The sequence below is a fragment of the Salmo trutta genome, chromosome 6, assembly GCF_901001165.1.
Source record: "Salmo trutta chromosome 6, fSalTru1.1, whole genome shotgun sequence".
Classification (NCBI taxonomy): Eukaryota; Metazoa; Chordata; class Actinopteri; order Salmoniformes; family Salmonidae; genus Salmo; species Salmo trutta.
The window spans coordinates 33,695,956-33,716,016 of record NC_042962.1 but is presented as its reverse complement, the minus strand read 5'-3'; the positions used below and the strand labels follow the sequence as shown (position 1 = coordinate 33,716,016).

Below are 20,061 nucleotides of genomic sequence, written 5' to 3'. Positions count from 1 at the left end.
AACTTGACAACTGCTCTATTCTATTTTATTGTTTCTATAATTCTATAAACATTTTGGATATGCTTGGTTGGTCATTTTTAACATGCTTTCATGTCCTCTTAATAAACACACTACATTATACCTAAAAACATTTTCATACTAAATGTAAAAGTTTTTGATGAATAGATATATGTAACGACCGTCGTCGCAATGAGACCAAGGCGCAGCGGAGGATGTGTTCATCATAAAGGATTTTAATAAACGAATGAGCACTACAAACAAAACACGAAAAGAAACGACAGCCAAACAGTCCTGTCAGGATTAACACAAACCTAGACAGAAAACAATCACCCACAAACCCCAAAGGAAAAACAGGCTGCCTATGTATGACTCTCAATCAGCAACAACTATCTAAAGCTGTTCCTGATTGAGAGGCACACACGGCCAAAACAAAGAAACAAACCAACATAGAAAAATAAACAGAACGCCCACCCATGTAACACCCTGGCCTAGCCAAAATAGAGAACAAAAAATCCCTCTCTATGGCCAGGGCGTTACAATATACTGTCGCTTGGAATGTACGTCATGATTATTAGCAAAAGAGCCAATTCCGACAGACTATCTCCAACTATCTAACTGTCGAAAAGCTGTTGCGTACCGTTTGTTTGAACAACAGTAAGAGGAAAGACCACCAAATTAAGTTTCATCAACTGCCCAAGGACCAGGTTAGACGAACCTCATTGTTTCAGGCTATTACATCGCGATGATGGAAAGCTGTCAGCTCCAGTTACACTATACATGTATGTGTGTTCAAAGCACTTCATCAGCGGTAAATTGGTAATACTTATTTTTACCTAACTGTCTGTGTGTATTGCATAAAGCTGTCTGGTTAGCTTGTAGTGATCTGTATTTGTCCAAATAACAGCTGTAATATTCTTCTGTATTTGGATATTTTTGCAAAAAAGAATAAAGCTAAATAAATGGTGTACTACTTCTGGCCACGGATGGCATGGAATTCAAAACTACTTATTGGACAGCGTTGCCACATTGAAATAAATTGTTTAAACCATGACAGAGAGGTGAGGGTCTTTGTTTCATTTGGAAGGCTTTGTTTTCATATTTATCACTGTAAAACATATTTACCACTACATTTTGAACAAATAGAGAATGGTTAAAATTAGCATTATTTATAGGCTCCCCCAAAGTTAGATTTTTGTTGCATTTAGGGGAGATAACGTCTCATTCAGGGGAGCTGAGCACCCCCTGGCTCCTCTGTAATTCACACCTTGCCTAACAGCGCAGCTCATTGAACAATTCCTTGCCGATTTAAAACTGTATCTTCTCTTCAGTTGTTGACTTTGATAAATGTATGCTACATCAAGCAGTTCAAATGTACGTTGATACATTATTGATGACGATGTGTAGCGTGACATGTTACCACACATAGATTGCACTGGAGTCAATTATGCATAAATCAGACAGCAGAACTAAATACATTTTAAGATTATATTGCTATAATGGGTCGGAGATTATATACAGTTTAATGTATTTTTGAATGTGCAGATGAGTATCACATTTTATAAGCATTTTGATAGACTTAATTTCACAGTTTTATACAGTACATATATTGTAAATGTGCATTGGCCTACAACTGGTGGTCACAATTTTCTGAATCCAACGTGTATTTTCCTTTCCATACTATGCAAAATATGTGACGCCCTGTTACTGGTTAATAAAACAACTTCATATGGAGACGCTCTTTAATAGAGCCATAGGGAAATGGGCAATTCGTCTCAGTTATTATTTCATATAACCACACTATTTCCACAGGGAAGTAATAATGCACCTGCCAGACTGGTTTTTGGTATATAATAATGTTTTACATTTTTTGTTATTGCTATAAAGTTGCAATTTCCACATTGCAATAACACATCAAAGTGACCACCATAAATGTAATGCCTAATTGGAACTCATATTCCCTAACAATCCAAATTACCCTACCACTAAACTTACAGAAAGGAACCAATCTCTGTTAACCAGGTCACAGTTATTCTTTGTGGATGAATGATTTAGTTGGTTCCCCATTTTGGTTTGGAAAAAACTTTATTCAGTTGCTCTGTAGTTGAGGAAATCTGAGTCTTGTCTAGAGTGATGTTTGATACCTACTGGATGGCCTTCTGAAGCTAGTCCGAAATAATCCGAAGTTATTGTGTCCATTTCAGATGTATAAATTGTATTAGTTGTATATGTGCATATTATTATTATATTAGCAGACAGTCATTGAGTTATTCACAGAGAACTAACAAAAATATAATTGCGTTGAAATATAACTGCATTGGAATCAGTATGAAGCACACGTGAGGAGTTGCGCGCTCGTTATGGTAAAATATGTCTAAAGGGCGAGCCTTTGATAAAGAAACTAGGCTTTAGCATGGAAGCTAATGAGTGCGGGATCTTAGGAGGCAATCCTGCACTGGACTGCTTTTCAAGGTTGGTGTGGTGGGTTTGGGCGAGTAATACCTGTTATCTAACATAAGGCTTTTTTCTCTCTCTCTTTTTACCTTCAGACACATTTACATACAGGGTCATTTCAAACTGAGCAGTAGTGAGATCTGACTTTGCAGTATCCGTCACCCTGTTTTAAAGTTCATGGTTGAGAGGACAGATACCGATCAGACTGCTTTTGATCAGGCGTCCTGTGGTGTTTTGCGTGGCTGACCACGTCCCTTGTTGCCTCATAGCTTCTCCAAAGAAAGCTTTTTCATCTGCGTCCACATAGTAACTTGAAGCGATTTGCGGAGGACTTTCTGCACCGCAGAGGGCCGTAATACTAATTAAGGGGGACGGAAGATCAAGATAGGGAGATAATAAGACGCTGATGTTCTCTAGCAACAACTTTGCAACTGAGCATTTTCAGTGTTAACATTGACACAAGTCTGTAGCCGTAGCTTGTAGTGTACTTTGTTATAGGATGTTTTATTGGGTTGTTATTGTTACATTTGCACTGTAAATTAATGCTACAAAAGTTGGAAAGTAGGAAAACAGAAACATGGACGTTGTCAGTTGCCAACTGAGGGTGTCATTCAACCTTTGCGGCATCAATTCTCATTTGAAAAGCCCTGTTATGTTGTAGTACTTTGTTGAGGGGATTTACAACAGCAGTATCTATGTACAATGAAAATAGCTGCAATAAAACATGAGCTGTCCAAATGATGGAAACTACCATAAGCCGAAGTGCATAACATATTCTATAACATACCGTTCATACAAATCAGATGACAAATGCAGGTATTTAAATAAGTAATGGAGGCCTGTGGTCATTAACAAGACAGCCAGATTGGGTTTGAGTGAAATTCATTTGATATGCCAGTCAATAATTGTACAATATTGATTTAGTATTAGCATTCCTTTTTACCTAAACACTTTCATGTGCTAAATCCATAGCATCTGTTTTTAGGTATAATGCAGTGTGATGGAATGAATTTATGTACTATGGTTTACTACCATTGTAATGGAAATGCCTACAGTATGGTCTATTGTTGACGTTTTTCTCCAACGTACTACTGTAAATGGGTTCCTTAAGTTTAATACAGTATGAATGTTTCTTACTGTAGATTTGAAACAGCAGTACTACTATGAATTTGGTAACTGTGGAGATGTATTCATATCCAGATAATCCCATGCGGAAAAAAATAATATTTAAATATACTTAAATCATACTTTATTAACATATTTTAAGTATATTTAAAAAGGCTAAATTGAAATTTTTTAATTCCATTTAATGTACATTTTCTGACTATTTTCTTAGTGTTTAAGTACATTCAATAGAATTTAAAATTATTTCAATTGGGATTTTTTGTATTTAAATATATTCTGAGTATATTAATAGACAATGAGCAAAACAAATATACTTTGAATAGACCTGAATACACCTTAAGTACATTGTATGTATATTTCTCCAATTCTAAGTATACTAAAATGGTATTTGAACTAGAATTCCAGTATTTTCTTGACAAAAAAAGTGTATTTATAATGTTTCAAGTATACTTTTAGGTAATGTGGTTTATTGTAATTAGCTATGCAAAGAATACCTTGGTTGACCAAGGCATCTCCTTTGCCAATGTTTTAACATGCTATTTACAAAGTAGCATAACATACAAGACACATGTTTAAAAACTGCACCATGGTCATTAAAACATTTGAATAAGCTAAATATGAGGAACAATATCAGATTATAAATCAACATTTCAGCTGCAGAAAAGGATGCTGCGTAATATGCAAATGTTTGTGCACATGAGTTTTTTAAAGTATACTTAAGCACATTTTCTTGACATAAGAAAGTATACTCTCAGGAAGCATGTTCTTCAGCTGTGCAGTAATATTTTAGTTCCTTGCTGCATTCTGTATTTTGCATTATTATTTTCACTTTTATTTAAATCAGTTTTGTGGAATCACTACAATTTTGTTGATCAATCTGCTTTTTTCCCCATCATAGCCATTTAACTTTTACAATCACCAATGGCCTCACGGTAACATTCCTGAGCAAGTTTAATTCATGCCCTGCAGCTTAGTTCAGAAGGACGACTGTATCTTTGATGTCTGGGTGGTTTAATACATAATCCACAGCATAATTATTAATTTGACCATGCTTAAAGAGATATTCAATGTCTGATTTGATATTGTTACCGATCTATCAATCACTGCCCTTTTATAAGGCTTTTGAAAGGCTCCCTGGTCTTTGTAGTTGAATCTGTGCATGAAATGTAATACTTGACTGACGGCCCTAACAGATGTTGTATGGGGGACAGAGTAATTAAAAAAATAATGCCAACCCCTATTACTTCACACAGAGTCCATTTAACATATTATGTGATTTGTTAAACCACATTTTACTCCTGAATTAATTAAGGTTTGCCTTAACAAAGGGGCTGAATACTTATGAAATGCCAATATTTTAGTTTTCTAATTTGTATTATTTATTTTTAAACTTGACATTAGAGTATTTTGAGTTCAATGTTGACGACAAATGACAGTTAAATCAATTTTAATCCCATGTTTTAACACAATTCATTTTGAAGAAATACAAGGGGTATTTTGCAAGGCACTGCATACTTATAGTGTACTTGATCACTCACAAGCAGTTTCAGAAAAAAAGCTGTGCTTCAACTTAAAAACAACTCCAAGTTGTGTATATTTAAGTATGCTTTAGTATACTTGTAATATATTAAAATATAAAAAAATGTTATATTAGGAAGTTACAGAAAGAGTACTGATGCTATCATTGAATCTCCATTTGGTGAATATGCAGAAAATGTTACTAAAGTTCCATAGAAATAACAGATCTACTCTTTCAGGTAGCTAATTTGAGTTAGACAAATACATGTATCTGCCTTACAACTAACTGTAGGTTAAGACTGTTGGATGTGTTAATGCCTACCCCTGCATACGTCTTTGGGTCTACATACAGGAACAGAACAGGGTAGTCTAAAGAGCCATGTAAGTTTCTCCAACTGCCTAAATTGGGTCAACATAGGAACAGCATAGGCCATTCTTATGAGCCAAGCATTACTCCAACCTTCTGAGTGTGCTGATGGAGCACAGAGCAGTTGGAGCAGTTGGTGTGCTTGTGTGAGAGAGAGAGAGAGAGGGAGGGAGAGTCGATGAGTGCCGGTGGTTGGGGTCACTTTTTTATGTTGCCCACCTTGGCATACAACTGTCTTGTCTCCAGATCAGAGCATTGCCATCAACCGGAGGTTGGCACTGAATCCAAGTGGCCGGGGGAGATAAGGCGACCACTGGGACATTACAGATTCAGGCATTAGCCGAGTGGAGACTGACGAAGAGCAGGGCAAGCTGAGGCCTTTGATAATGCCTCCCCATTTTTTCCGAGGCCATTCAAGGATGGGGCCACATCTCATCGGTTTGGTGGCCAAAAGAGACTCCAGAGTGAGCCCCACATTGCCTGACTCAACTGCTGCCTTCACACCTTGGCAAGCATATGGCCCATAACGCATGAAGGGTAGTAAGTGTGGTATAAAGCTGAACCAATAATTGAATACATAGCATTGCTTACTAGCAGAACTCACAGTACTAGCCTGAATGTCAATAATGACAGAATGTAATAATTACTTCACTTCAACAAAAAAGTTATCCAATATCTTAAGTCAAGACCCACATTCGGGTGTGTTTGTACAGTACAGTGGCATGCGAAAGTATTCACCCCCTTGGCATTTTTCCTATTTTGTTGCCTTACAACCTGGAATTAAAATAGATTTTTGGGGGGTTTGTATCATTTGATTTACACAACATGCCTACCAATTTGAAGATGCAAAATATTTTTTATTGTGAAACAAACAAGAAATAAGACAAAAAAACTGAAAACTGGAGCGTGCATAACTATTTTCCGGTGGTACAGTTCCATTCAGTACCACCGGAAAACTTCCGGTTTGGAGCGAGCAGTCGCACTACGCTTCACTCCACAGGTAATATTACACTTCACTACATTACAACGGTTTGATTTGTTTGATCCGAGCAATTCTTTTCTTTTCTTAGCTAGCTACATAGCCGTCTTTGTATCAAAGATAATCGTGTAGCTTAGAGTAATTATCGAAGTTAGCTATCTTCGTCCTCCTAACGTAGTCATCACTGCTAGCTAGCTAGTCAACACTGCTAGCTAGCCAACCAGCCAACTTCCACCGACTAGCTGCACTATCTATTACATTACAACGGAACGACTTGACTAGTGTAGTGTTAGTGAGCCAGCTACTTAGTTGTCTTTGCATCTAAGATAATTGTGTAGTTTAGAGTAATTATTAGTAAGTAGCCAGCCGCGACGCCAGACGTAGTCAACACACCTAGTCATCATTAATCCACTGCTAGCTAGCTAGCCAACAGCTAGCCAACCGTTACCGACTAGCAGCGCTGTAGATACCAATACTTTACAACGGAACGATTTGACTAGTGCAGTGTTGGCTAGCTAGCTACATAGTTGTCTTTGTCATAGCTTGATAATTGTGTAGTTTAGTAATTACCGAGGTTAGCTAGCCAGCTATTGCCGTCCCCCACGACGCCATTTTTCCTAACCCAGCCAACTAGTAACACTGTAGAAACTAAAATACATTACAAAGGAACGTCTTGATTAGTGTTATGTTAGCTAGCTACAAAGTTGCTTTTGTATCATGACAAGGTGTAGTACTGAAACTATCGAGGTCACCTAGCCAGCTACACCTAGCCAGCTACACGGTCAAACAAAGTCAACAACGCAGCAACTGCTAGCTAGCCTACTCCACCAGCCAGCAGTACTGTATCATTTTCGTCATTTTAGTCAATAGATTTTCTGCAACGTAAGCTTAACTTTCTGAACATTCGAGACGTGTAGTCCACTTGTCATTCCAATCTCCTTTGCATTAGCGTAGCCTCTTCTGTAGCTTGTCAACTATGTGTCTGTCGATCCCGGTTCTCTCCACTCTGCACAGGCCATACAAACGCTTCACACCGCGTGGCCGCTGCCACTCTAACCTGGTGGTCCCAGCGCGCACGACCCACGTGGAGTTCCAGGTCTCCGGCAGCCTCTGGAACTGCCGGTCTGCGGCCAACAAGGCTGAGTTCATCTCAGCCTATGCTACCCTCCAGTCCCTAGACTAACATGGATCAACATGGATCTGCGCTTGTGCACACTCAGACGAGAGTGCTCTGAAATCAGAGTAGATAGTCACAGCAAATTTACCAGCTACATCTATCACAGTTGTTGCAGTGAGATTCTATTGAAATGGTTACTTGCATAGTGGAGTCTTTTGTTAAGACATGTAGTTAGTTAGCTAGCTACGTAAACAATGAACCATAATCCCAACTCATGACGTTACTACCCTGCATGAATCTGCATGAGGCTAACCAACCAGGTTCAATGTTAGCTAGCTAACATTAGGCTATAACTAGCAAAACAAATGTCTCTGATACACAAATAATACGATCATACATGTAATGTTACCTTGAGAGAAAGCCAGCTAATGTTAGCTAGCCAGCCAACAGTACAATTTAACTTGAAATGAAAATTAATATAGGTCAAAATTAGAAACGTGTAATATCTGAAAATGTAGCTAGCTAGACTATCTTACACATGCTCTAAAATCGGAGTAGATAGCCAGAGCGAATTTACAAGTCACGTCTATCAACAGTTGTTGCAGTGACATTCTATTGAAATGGACACTTGCATATTGGAGTCTTTTTCTAAGACATGTAGCTAGCTTGCTAAACAATTAACCATAATCCCAACTCATGACGTTACTACCCTGCATGAATCTGCAGGTAGCTAACCAACCAGGTCCGATGTTAGCTAGCTAACATTAGGCTATAACTAGCAAAGCAAATGGCTCTGAGATATGAATAATAAGATCAGAGATGTAACGTTAGCTAGCTAGCCAGCCAGCTAACTTTAGCTAGTTAGCTAACAGTACACTTTAACTTGAAATGAAACCACTTTCTGTCAAAATTAGAAATGTGTAATATCTGTAAATGTAGCTAGCTAGACTATCTTACCCATATACATCATGGATGGATGCTTCTCCCTGTCATGGATGCCATGGTTGCCCTCAGTTTGAAAATGTCAAATCACAAATACAATGAAACTGAAATTGCTAACATATAAAATGCTAACATTTTATGTTCAAATCATTCTCCTGTGAAGTAGTGACCCATGACATATCCCTAGTTTCCTGAAATGAGTCACAAATGTATCAACCCCACCTTAAAATGTCCATTAATTATAATCCACATAATAATTCACAATTCCTGTTGCTGCAGGGTTATTTTCCTGATGAGGCAAACTGGCTGATAATTAATATCCTATATCTGTAGAAGAACCCAATACACAACAGAAATAATGTAACTTGCAGCAAGAATTGCTAAATGGACTAATGACATGATTGAGGGCCTATGTGTAGAAAGTCTGCATTTAAAAAAATGTTTTTAATGTTTTTATTTATTTATTTTATTTCACCTTTAGTTAACCAGGTGGGCCAGTTGAGAACAAGTTCAAATTTACAACTGCGACCTGGCCAAGATTAAGCAAAGCAATGCGACAAAAACAACACAGAATTACAATTGGGCTAAACAAACATACAGTCAATAACACAATAGAAAAATCTGTTTACAGTGTGTGCAAATGAAGTAAGGAGGTAAGGCAATAAATAGGCCAATAGGGGCGAAGTAATTACAATTTAGCAATTTACACTGGAGTGATATATGTGCAGATGAGGATGTGAAAGTTGAAATACTGGTGTGCAAAAGAACATTAAAAAAATAAAAAATGGGGATGAGGTAGGCAGTTGGTTGGATGGGCTATTTACAGATGGGCTGTGTACAGCTGCTCTGACATCTAACATTTAAAGTTAGGGAGGGAGATATAAGTCTCCAACTTCAGTGATTTTTGCAATTCGTTCCAGTCATTGGCAGCCGAGAACTGGAAGGAAAGGCGGCCAAAGGAGGGGTTGGCTTTGGGGATGACCAGTGAAATATACCTGCTGGAGCGTGTGCTTTGGGTGGGTGTTGCTATGGTGACCAGTGAGCTGAGATAAGGTGGAGCTTTACCTAGCAAATACTTATAGATGACCTGGAGCCAGTGGGTTTGGCGACGAATATGTAGTGAGAATCAGCCAACAAGAGCATACAGGTCGCAGTGGTGGGTAGTATATGGGGCTTTGGTGACAAAACGGATGGCACTGTGATAGACTGCATCCAGTTTGCTGAGTAGAGTGTTGGAGGCTATTTTGTAAATGACATCGCCGAAGTGAAGTATTGGTAGGATAATCGGTTTTACGAGGGTATGTTTGGCAGCATGAATGAAGAAGGCTTTGTTGCGAAATAGGAAGCCGTTCTAGATTTCAATTTAGATTGGAGATGCTTAATGTGAGTCTGGAAGTAGAGTTTACAGTCTAGCCAGACACCTAGGTATTTATAGTTGTCACCATATTCTAAGTCAGAAGCGTCCAGAGTAGTGATGCTAGTCGGGCGGGCAGGTGCGGGCAGCGATCGGTTGAAGAGCATTCATTTCATTTTACTAGCATTTAAGAGCAGTTGGAGGCCACGGAAGGAGTGTTGTATGGCGTTGAAGCCTGTTTGGAGATTTGTTAACACAGTGTCCAAAGAAGGGCCAGATGTATACAGAATGGTGTCGTCTGCGTAGAGGTGGATCAAAGAATCACCCGCAGCAAGACCGACATCATTGATATATACAGAGAAAACTAGTCGGCCCGAGAATTGAACCCTGTGGCACCCCCATAGGGACTGCCAGAGGTCCAGACAACAGGCCCTCCGATTTGACACACTGAACTCTATCTGGGAAATAGTTAGTGAACCAGGCGAGGCAGTCATTAGAGAAACTAAGGCTGTTGAGTCTGCCGACAAGAATACGGTGATTGACAGAGTCGAAAGCCTTGGTCATGTCGATGAAGACGGCTGCACAGTACTTTATGTTAGGGATAAGATGATGATGATTTGGTTGCATTTCATTTAGTAAATGAGAGTGATTTATCTGCCAAAGTTACACAATTACATGTTAAAGTTGTCCAGAAATTGTCACTCATGTCCATGACATGGCAAATGTCAACCAAATAAAATATTGCAATATTTTCCTCTCAGCACACTTTGTTTCATAGTCTGTAGTTTCATTGTAATATGGTAGGTTAAAAACGTAGTACATGTATTTCAGAAAATTATTATACATTTATTATGAACATTTGTTACTATTTCTGTTCCTTATGCAAAATATTCCATCCAATATTTATGTTTACATTATTTGTCTTGCTTGAAATCATCACAAATTCACTTGACTTTAAAACAGCTAACATTATCTGGTTGAAGGTTAAAAACTAAAATAGCACAACCGAAGAGTTATTGACATTTGTCCCTATTCCCTCAGCTCACCAAATTTGAATGATCTTCTTCCAATGAGTGATACAAGGCCCTCAATCCCATCAAGACATCAGTGGCTCTGGCTTTGTTCAAATGAGAGCAAAAACACAGTTTATAATAATATTGATCCATCACTTGGGTAATACAACAAAGATGTGCTTTGATGACTGAGCAGAATCAATCCCAAGATCATCTAACACTGTTTGAGTTCAAAATGGGAACAGTGTAGTTGTGTAAGTGAGGTAATATAACCTAGTATGCATCCCAAAGGGTACCCTATTCCCTATTTATTACACTACTTTTCACCAGAGCCCTATAGGACCAGGTCAAAGTAGTACACTATATATGAGATAGGGTGCATTTAAGACACAACCCCTACTGACTTTTTCATCTTCACTGGGTGAATCCACTTTGGCTCAGATCGACAATGGCCAAGCTCACATGCAGACTACCTACACTAGCTAACAATAGACACAATCGGTCAGTTGACCTAAACACCCTCCTGTTGCCGGGGTGGTTTGTAAAACAACTTTTAATATTGTTCTATTATGGAGTAAATCAAAATACAGTATTGTAGACATATTATATGTTAGATATGCAGCCATTGTGTACCATAGTCCTACCTACAGTACTCTGTCTCTTCATCTTAACCGGTAAAGAAAGATAATTCACTGGGCAGAATCAGGTTAGTGTTTGTTATTAGGTGCTCTATTCTCATGCTTTACCTATATTGTGAATGCTAGCCTTCAAGCACTGAGGTGATTTTGTAGCGGTCTTTAATATGTACCACAGAAGAACCAAGAAATGAAGAGCGACACTACGGCTGTCTTTTTGGCTTTTATGTAGTTCTGCAATAATATTATGAATAGACAGGACAGGAATACACCAGTCTCCAATGCACCATCTCACAAGGGGTTCTTTCTCTCTCTGAGTTTTCTCGGACGGGTAGTACAAAGGAGTTAGTAGGTGACGTAAGCACCCAGATTAAATAAAATACATTTAATGAAATAAAAAACGAAGATGTTAATATCATCCAGCTACTGTAGCTGCATACCCAACAGGCAGTACTAGTAGTGCAACAATTGAAAATAGAAACCACAAGTAAAGTTCCTGGCGATCATAGCGATCTGATTCCTTCTGTCTGAACTTGGAATAATCCTTTTCGCGGGCTTGGGCCACTGACTCTCAACCTGGACATTCTGTTCTGCGTTGTGTACTATTCTAGTAATTTAAAGTTTGATGGAATAATAATTGTAACTCTCCTACACTCACCCCTTCTTAATTTCAGCAAACTTAAAAAAAATATATATATTTCACCTTTATTTAACCAGGTAGGCTAGGAGAGAACACGTTCTCATTTACAACTGCGACCTTGACAAGATAAAGCAAAACAGTGGAACACAAACAACAACACAGAGTTACACATGGAATAAACAAACATACAGTCAATAATACAATAGAGAAAGTCTATATACAGTGTGTGCAAATGAGGTAGGATAAGGGGGGTGAGGCAATAAATAGGCCATAGTGGCAAAATGATTACAGTTTGGCAAATTAAACACTGGGGTTATAGATGTGCAGAAGATGAGTGTACAAGTTACGATACTGGGGTGCAAAGGAGCAAAATAAAAATAAATAAAATGAATAACAATATGGTGATGATGTAGTTGGATGGGCTGTACATACACATTGGCAATGTACAGGTGCAGTGATATGTGAGCTGCTCTGACAGCTGGTGCTTAAAGCTAGTGAGGGAGCTATGAGTCTCCAGCTTCAGGGATTTTTGCAGTTCATTCCAGTCATTGGCAGTAGAGAACTGTAAGGAAAGGCGGCCGAAGGAGGCCATAAGACATAAGGTAAGAGTTCTTCCACCACAGGGGTAACCTTGACCAAAAGTCATCTAGAAGGACAGCAAAGAGACTTAGCCAGGTAGAAATATGCCCTTATACATATAACCTATAAAGTAAAGTGTGTATATATATATATATATTTATATATAAAGTATTTCTCATTCCCTTAATCAATTGATTAAGAATTTCTCTATTAACTTGTTATGGATAGGGGGCAGTATTTTCACGGCCGGATAAAAAACATACCCGATTTAATCTGATTATTACTCCTGCCCAGAAACTAGAATATGCATATAATTATTAGCTTTGGATAGAAAACACTCAAAAGTTTCTAAAACTGTTTGAATGGTGTCTGTGAGTATAACAGAATTCATTTGGCAGGCCAAAACCTGAGAAGATTCCAAACAGGAAGCGCCCTCTCTGACCATTTCTTGGCCTTCTTGATCATCTCTATCCGAAACAGGGGATCTCTGCTGTAACGTGACATTTTCTAACACCCCCATAGGCTCTCAGAAGGCGCCAGACCGTTGAATGATGACTTTGCAGGCCATGGCTGAAAAACAGTAGCGCATTTGGATAGTGGTCGATCTGAGAACAATGATACTGGTGCGCGCATGCACGAGAAGAGTCCATTTTACTTTCTCTGTCTTTGAACGAAAACAACGACTCCCGGTGGGAATATTATCGCTTTTTTACGAGTAAAATCACATAAAAATTGATTTTAAACAGCGTTTGACATGCTTCGAAGTATGGTAATGGAATATTTTGAAATTCTTTGTCACGAAACGTGCCGGTTCCATTTTTCAAACATATGACTATTTTACAGCTATTTAAAGACAAGACTCTCGTTAATCTAACCACACTGTCCGATTTCAAAAAGGCTTTACAACGAAAGCAAAACATTAGATTATGTCAGCAGAGTACCCAGCCAGAAATAATCAGACACCCATTTTTCAAGCTAGCATATAATGTCACAAAAACCCAGAAGACAGCTAAATGCAGCACTAACCTTTGATGATCTTCATCAGATGACACACCTAGGACATTATGTTATACAATACATGCATGTTTTGTTCAATCAAGTTCATATTTATATCAAAAAACAGCTTTTTATATTAGCATGTGACGTTCAGAACTAGCATACCCCTGCAAACTTCCGGGGAATTTACTAACAATTTACTAAATTACTCACGATAAACGTTCACAAAAAGCATAACAATTATTTTAAGAATTATAGATACAGAACTCCTCTATGCACTCGGTATGTCCGATTTTAAAATAGCTTTTCGGTGAAAGCACATTTTGCAATATTGTAAGTAGATAGCCCGGCATCACAGGGCTAGCTATTTAGACACCCAGCAAGTTTAGCACTCACCAAAGTCAGATTTACTATAAGAAAAATGTTATTACCTTTGGTGTTCTTCGTCAGAATGCACTCCCAGGACTTCTACTTCAATAACAAATGTTGGTTTGGTCCCAAATAACCCATAGTTATATCCAAACAGCGGCGTTTTGTTCATGCGTTCAAGACACTATCCGAAAGGGTAAATAAGGGTGACGAGCACGACGCATTTCGTGACAAAAAAATTCTAAATATTCCATTACCGTACTTCGAAGCATGTCAACCGCTGTTTAAAATACATTTTTATGCAATTTTTCTCGTAAAAAAGCGATAATATTCCGACCGGGAATCTGCGTTTAGGTAAAAAGACGAAAGAAAATAAAGCATGGGGTCGACTCGGGCACGCGCCTTAGCCCATTGTCCTCTGATCGGCCACTTGCCAAAAGCGCAAATGTGTTTCAGCCTGGGGCTGGAATGACATCATTCAGCTTTTTCCCGCCTTCTGAGAGCCTATGGGAGCCGTAGGAAGTGTCACGTTACAGCAAAGATCCTCAGTCTTCAATAAACAGAGGCAAGAAGCTCAAGGAATGGTCAGACAGGCCACTTCCTGTAAGGAATCTTCTCAGGTTTTTGCCTGCCATATGAGTTCTGTTATACTCACAGACACCATTCAAACAGTTTTAGAAACTTTAGGGTGTTTTCTATCCAAAGCCAATAATTATATGCATATTGTCGTGTCTTTGGCTATGCCGGATTAACCCTTTCACACGTACCATCACACGGGGTGTGATCGTTCTACAGTGGTCCCTGAAGCGTACGATCACACCCCGTGTGATTAGAACACTCATTTAGAACGGCCAGTTTCGAATGACGCAACAATCAACATTTGAGCTTGCCACACTTTTTTCAGAAACTATTTACACAAACAGTCCTTACGTAAACTATACCATGAATTAGCTAATAGCAATTACTATGTACAATTATTGAAAGTAATCCGACAATTAGTTTCAGCGCGCAGCTGGCCACACTTTTTCAGAAACTATTTACACAAACACAGTCCTTACAAAGTTATGTCCAGAATGTGAGCAGTTTATTTTTGGATGCAATGTTCAGATATTCACAGAACTATCTATAGCATAACACAATCATCCTAACCGGAAAAATGTAGGCTACATTTCTCCTAGAGCTCAGGAAAGATTGACGCTACACAAGCGGTCATATTTTCTAAATCTCGGCTGACATAAACTACACTATGAATTAGCTAATAGCAATTACTATGTACAATTAATCCCATCACGGGTTTGCTCACCGTTGATCAAAATAATTGAGTAAAACACTTTCTAGAAATCGAAAGTAATCCGACGATTAGTTTCAGCGCGCAGCCATGCATTTATTTCCTTACAGAAACCGAAGATAATAACAGACAAGATGAGTTCGGTCTGTTTATAGTATGCACGTTGAAGGGGTGTGTCTACCGTCGTTCACATCCCACCATTCATTTCCAGAAGTCCTCAAAAAATGAGTGAACTCTTACTCACCTCATTTTGTTATAACATCTTTGGTCAGACGATTACGTGAAACCCAGAATGCATTGTATGTCAACAAACATGGCTCCATACACATAGCTGGAATTAGCTTAGCTCATAATCAGTATAACCTTCAAATAAGTATTTTACACACATAATATGTGCCCATTACAATCTATGCAAAAATCGGAATGCATGATTTGTCACCTAGAATTGAAAACATGTGAATAAAACAGTAAATACACAAATAATTACCACACAAAACATTTTCTGATGGTGATTTATTGATACAAGTGACGCATGCCGGCAGTCAATCACGTCCCCTCTCACTCTGAGCCATTCAGTGTTGTTGTTTATGTATGTAGCTAGTGAGCTAAGCTGTTGCATTAGCAATGTCTTTCAAAAGGAGACAACTCACAAATGTGGAAATTCTGGAGATTTTTTTAAATTCTGACAATGAGTCTGAGTATGAAAGTCAGGAATCAGATTCTGACAGTGACAGTGAGGAGCTGCCCCCCAACCTTGTAGCCATTGAGAACCCTGAATCTGAGGTTCCCTTGTCCACTGACCAAGTACCAGGTCCCTTTGAAGATGCTGGTGGTGATGGAGGCAGAATGACAGTGGATGAAGTACAAGAGTTCTGTGGTAGCTGGAAGGCCGCCAGTCATTTCACCCCTCCTGGCCCTGCTGTTTGCTTTGACGAGTCCCAGTCTGGAGTGCAACGCCCCTTGCCATTTCCAACTGAGGCAGAGTGCTTCAAATTGTTTCTGACAGAGGAGCTCGTGGGAAACATAGTACAGGAGACCAATCGCTATGCCTTGGAGCTACAGGAGAAGAGAGAGCCAGGAGTGAGGGGGAAACTCGCTAAATGGGTGACAACCACAATTAGTGAAATGTATACCTTCCTGGTGACAGTCCTCCTCATGGGGATAGTAAAGAAGAACTCCCTAAGAGACTACTGGAGCACAGATCCTATGTTTGCAACTCCCTTCTTTGCCACCCTCTTTTCCCAAGACCGCTTCCTAATTCTGCTGCGATGCCTGCATTTCGTCAACAATGCTACTGCCATCCTAAGTGACCCGTTATACAAAATAAGAATTGTTCTTATCAGCCTGACATCAGCATTTGGTCGGGTCTTTGTGCCATACAAGGACCTATGCATTGATGAGTCCCTGATGTTATGGAAAGGTAGGCTGGCGTTCCGTCAATATATTCCCTCCAAAGGCACAGGTTTGGCGTCAAGTTCTTTGTCATGTGCGACGTGAAGACAGGATTTGTCCAGGATATTATAGTTTACACAGGGTCCACCACTGACATCAAACATTATGAGGGGCTTGGGGTGTCCGGGTCCGTGGTGATGACCATGCTGGCTCCTCATCTCGGCAAGGGACACACTTTGTACGTGGACAATTGGTACAGCAGTCCCACACTCTTCCAGCATCTGCTCTCCAACAGCACAGGGGCCTGTGGCACAGTCAGGTCGAACAGGAAGGGGATGCCGGCATTCGGATGCAGGAAGATGCAGAGAGGGGAGGTGGAGTTCCAGGAGAACGGTCAACAGCTGGCAGTAAAGTGGCATGACAAACGAGACATCCATGTCCTCTCCACTGTCCATACAGCAACCATGTCGGCCACAGGGAAGGTGGACCACCTGACGGGAGAGAGAAAGATCAAACCAGATTGTGTGCTAGACTATAACCTCAAAATGGTGGCCGTGGATAAGGCGGACATGATAAACAGCTTTGTGGAATGCACTCGGAAAACGACCAAGTGGTATAAGAAGATATTTTTCCAGCTGATCGACACTGCTGTCCTCAACGGCAGCATAGTTCACCGCCAACTAACAGGTGAGATGATTACTGAACAAGGTATTTTTGTAATTGGATGTACAGTTCACATACAAATCCATTATGCAATTACAGTGACAATATCTCACCAACCTACCCACTGCCTCCTCATCCTCCCCACTCCCTCATAGGTAAAGTAATTACCTACCAAAAATACAGAGAGAACCTCATGAGAGAGCTGTTGGAGGAGCACCACACCCCTCGGCGCCCCTCCACTGGGGGTCGCCCTGCTGTAGACAATCCCCTACGCCTCACTGCACGGCATTTTCCCTGCAAAGTCCCTCAAACTGCTGCTCAAGGTAGTCGCACACGGAGGCACTGCAAAGTCTGCCTGTCTGGCGCCAGGAGAAGTAAGCAGAGGAAGATGACAAAATACATGTGTTTAGCTTGTGATACACCTCTATGTATTTCACCATGCTTTGAGGAGTATCACATGCTCAAGAATTATTGAGCACATCTGCAGCAATAAGTGACTGACTGACCTGCCAGGTGACCTGCCATGATACTATGCCTTTAGAGGTGGGGGTGGAAATGCAGTTGTTATTCAGTCACTGCATGAATATTAAATATGGGTTATGCATATTCAATTTTTTTGTCCTCTAGTAAAACAAATTGTTGTTGAACCAACTACCAATACTTCAATAAAATAGACGACTATTACATATTGGCCTATGTGTTTTCTTGCTGTGTTTTCATCCAGTAAAACTGTTAAGGAGTGTACGTTAGCATACAAAAGCTGTCCTCAATCTTCAGCTGGAAAGATGTCCAGTTCCAGTTATGATATTGGCAAATACTGTTTGTGGTTTCTGAAAGTACAGAATAAAGAGGAATTATTAATTAGAATACAATATAAGGATATAGCAATAAAACAACATTACAAATAACATAATAAACACTGCTATAAAAATAGTTTATTGCATTGACAAAATCACAGATTTCAGTTATAACAGTAAGAAACTAACTTTTGAGCTCCACAAGGGGGCAAGGCAGGGCAGAACAGAGCTATGCTGAATAGACCAAATAAACAAACCATGGTCATATGTTTTATTTTATTTAACTAGGCAAGTCATTTAATTAACAACAAATGATTATTTACCTATGATGGCCTACACCGGCCAAACTCGGACAACGCTGGGCCAATTGTGCGCTGCCCTATGGGACTCCCAATCACAGCCAGTTGTGATACAGCCTGGATTTGAACCACGGTGTCTGTAGTGATGAGATGTAGCTCTGAGATGCAGTGCCATTGACCGCTGCGCCACTAGGGAGTCATAAGGCCAGGGTAGCTTCAAAATACAACACAAGCTAATACTTCTCCGACGCAAGTAGCATTGTTTTACAGAGCTAATAGAAGAATGTAGCTAGCTACCTAAGCACGATTGAATATAACATAAAGGTTATAAAATGAGTAACGTTACCTCACGTGTCCGCGGTTATAAAGAATATACACAAATCTATTATGCTCCATACATACAGTACGCTACAATTACAACGTAATACTGCACTTACTTTGATAGAAACGCACACATTTCCAAAGTTATTACTAGTAACGAAAACAATGAGGGCAACAGATGGAAAATGTGAACACGTGTGCAGATCCTGTTCTGACGGGAGATTAGCAAATGTCTGCAGACTTGAACTGCACAAACAATTGGAAAGTGCTTGGGGAATTTTGTCCGGGTCAGAAATGTCCCAAAAATTAAATTGTCCGCAAAAGAAAAAATGACTATTTTTATGTGAATGAATGAGGAGGCGGAACACACCTAAATTCAAACTGTTCTTAGAAAATAAAAACTTGTTAGAAAATCATTTGAAATTGAAGTTGAAACAGCCTATAAATAAAAACAGTCTGCGTGCTTTGGTTTGAGGACAGCGCGGATTAAATGCACTGTTACGTATCAATCACATCCTGGAATGGAGAGAACGTTCGAACATCACGTGCATAAAAAAACTCACGCTGGGGCGACCGTTAGAGATATTTGGAACTCACGCGTGAAAGGGTTAAGTGATATGACATGCTAACTTATAAAATTATTTCTCTGTAATTAATATTACCTGATTAAGCTAATCATGTAAATGTAATTAACTAGAAAGTCGGGGCACCACAGAAGAACGTTTATAGAGCTGTTATCTTCCGAATAAACTCTTAAAATACTTAGTACTATTTTACATCGATAGCAGTCAATATTAACCCTTATCTTATTTTCAGTCTCATAATGAAAGTTGTAAATTCTTGGTTATCTTCACGAACCCTGGCTAACAAGTTGAATCAGCAATACAAAATTGGGTTTAATTATTTATTTACTAAATACCTAACTAATCACACAGAATTACAAATACACAGAATACAATGATGTCATACAGAATTCGTCCTAGTGGACGGAGCCTATATCATGGCTGGTTACACAAAGGAAAGGGGGGTTGGGCTTGAATGAAAGAGCGGGAAGATTTAGGAACAAAGAAACAGCAGCTATGCTATCGTAAATACATTATCTTATGCATTCTAAATTACCGCCCATTTGGAAAAGGAAAATGCAATAAATATTTACTCTGAGCTGCGCTTCGGTAGATTGGTCGTAGATGCTGGCCGGGTTGGCCAACAGATCTTC

At 39.4% G+C, this 20,061-nt stretch overlaps 1 protein-coding gene across 1 annotated transcript; it reads left to right on the top strand.

The window, feature by feature from the left end:
• The first annotated feature begins 17,322 nt into the window (after nt 1–17,322).
• LOC115195867 (piggyBac transposable element-derived protein 4-like) lies at nt 17,323–17,918 on the top strand. The gene is made up of 2 exons (XM_029756185.1): nt 17,323–17,452; nt 17,584–17,918. The coding sequence occupies exons 1-2, from the start codon at nt 17,335–17,337 to the stop codon at nt 17,901–17,903; spliced, it is 438 nt and encodes a 145-aa protein (XP_029612045.1). The 5' UTR covers nt 17,323–17,334; the 3' UTR covers nt 17,904–17,918.
• The last annotated feature ends 2,143 nt before the right edge of the window (nt 17,919–20,061 follow it).

Coding starts and splice junctions, on each gene's coding strand:
- LOC115195867 (XM_029756185.1), top strand. CDS start 17,335: ATGATAAACAGCTTTGTGGAATGCACTCGGAAAACGACCAAGTGGTAT. Junction 17,453..17,583: donor AGTTCACCGCCAACTAACAG/GTGAGATGATTA, acceptor ACTCCCTCATAG/GTAAAGTAATTACCTACCAA.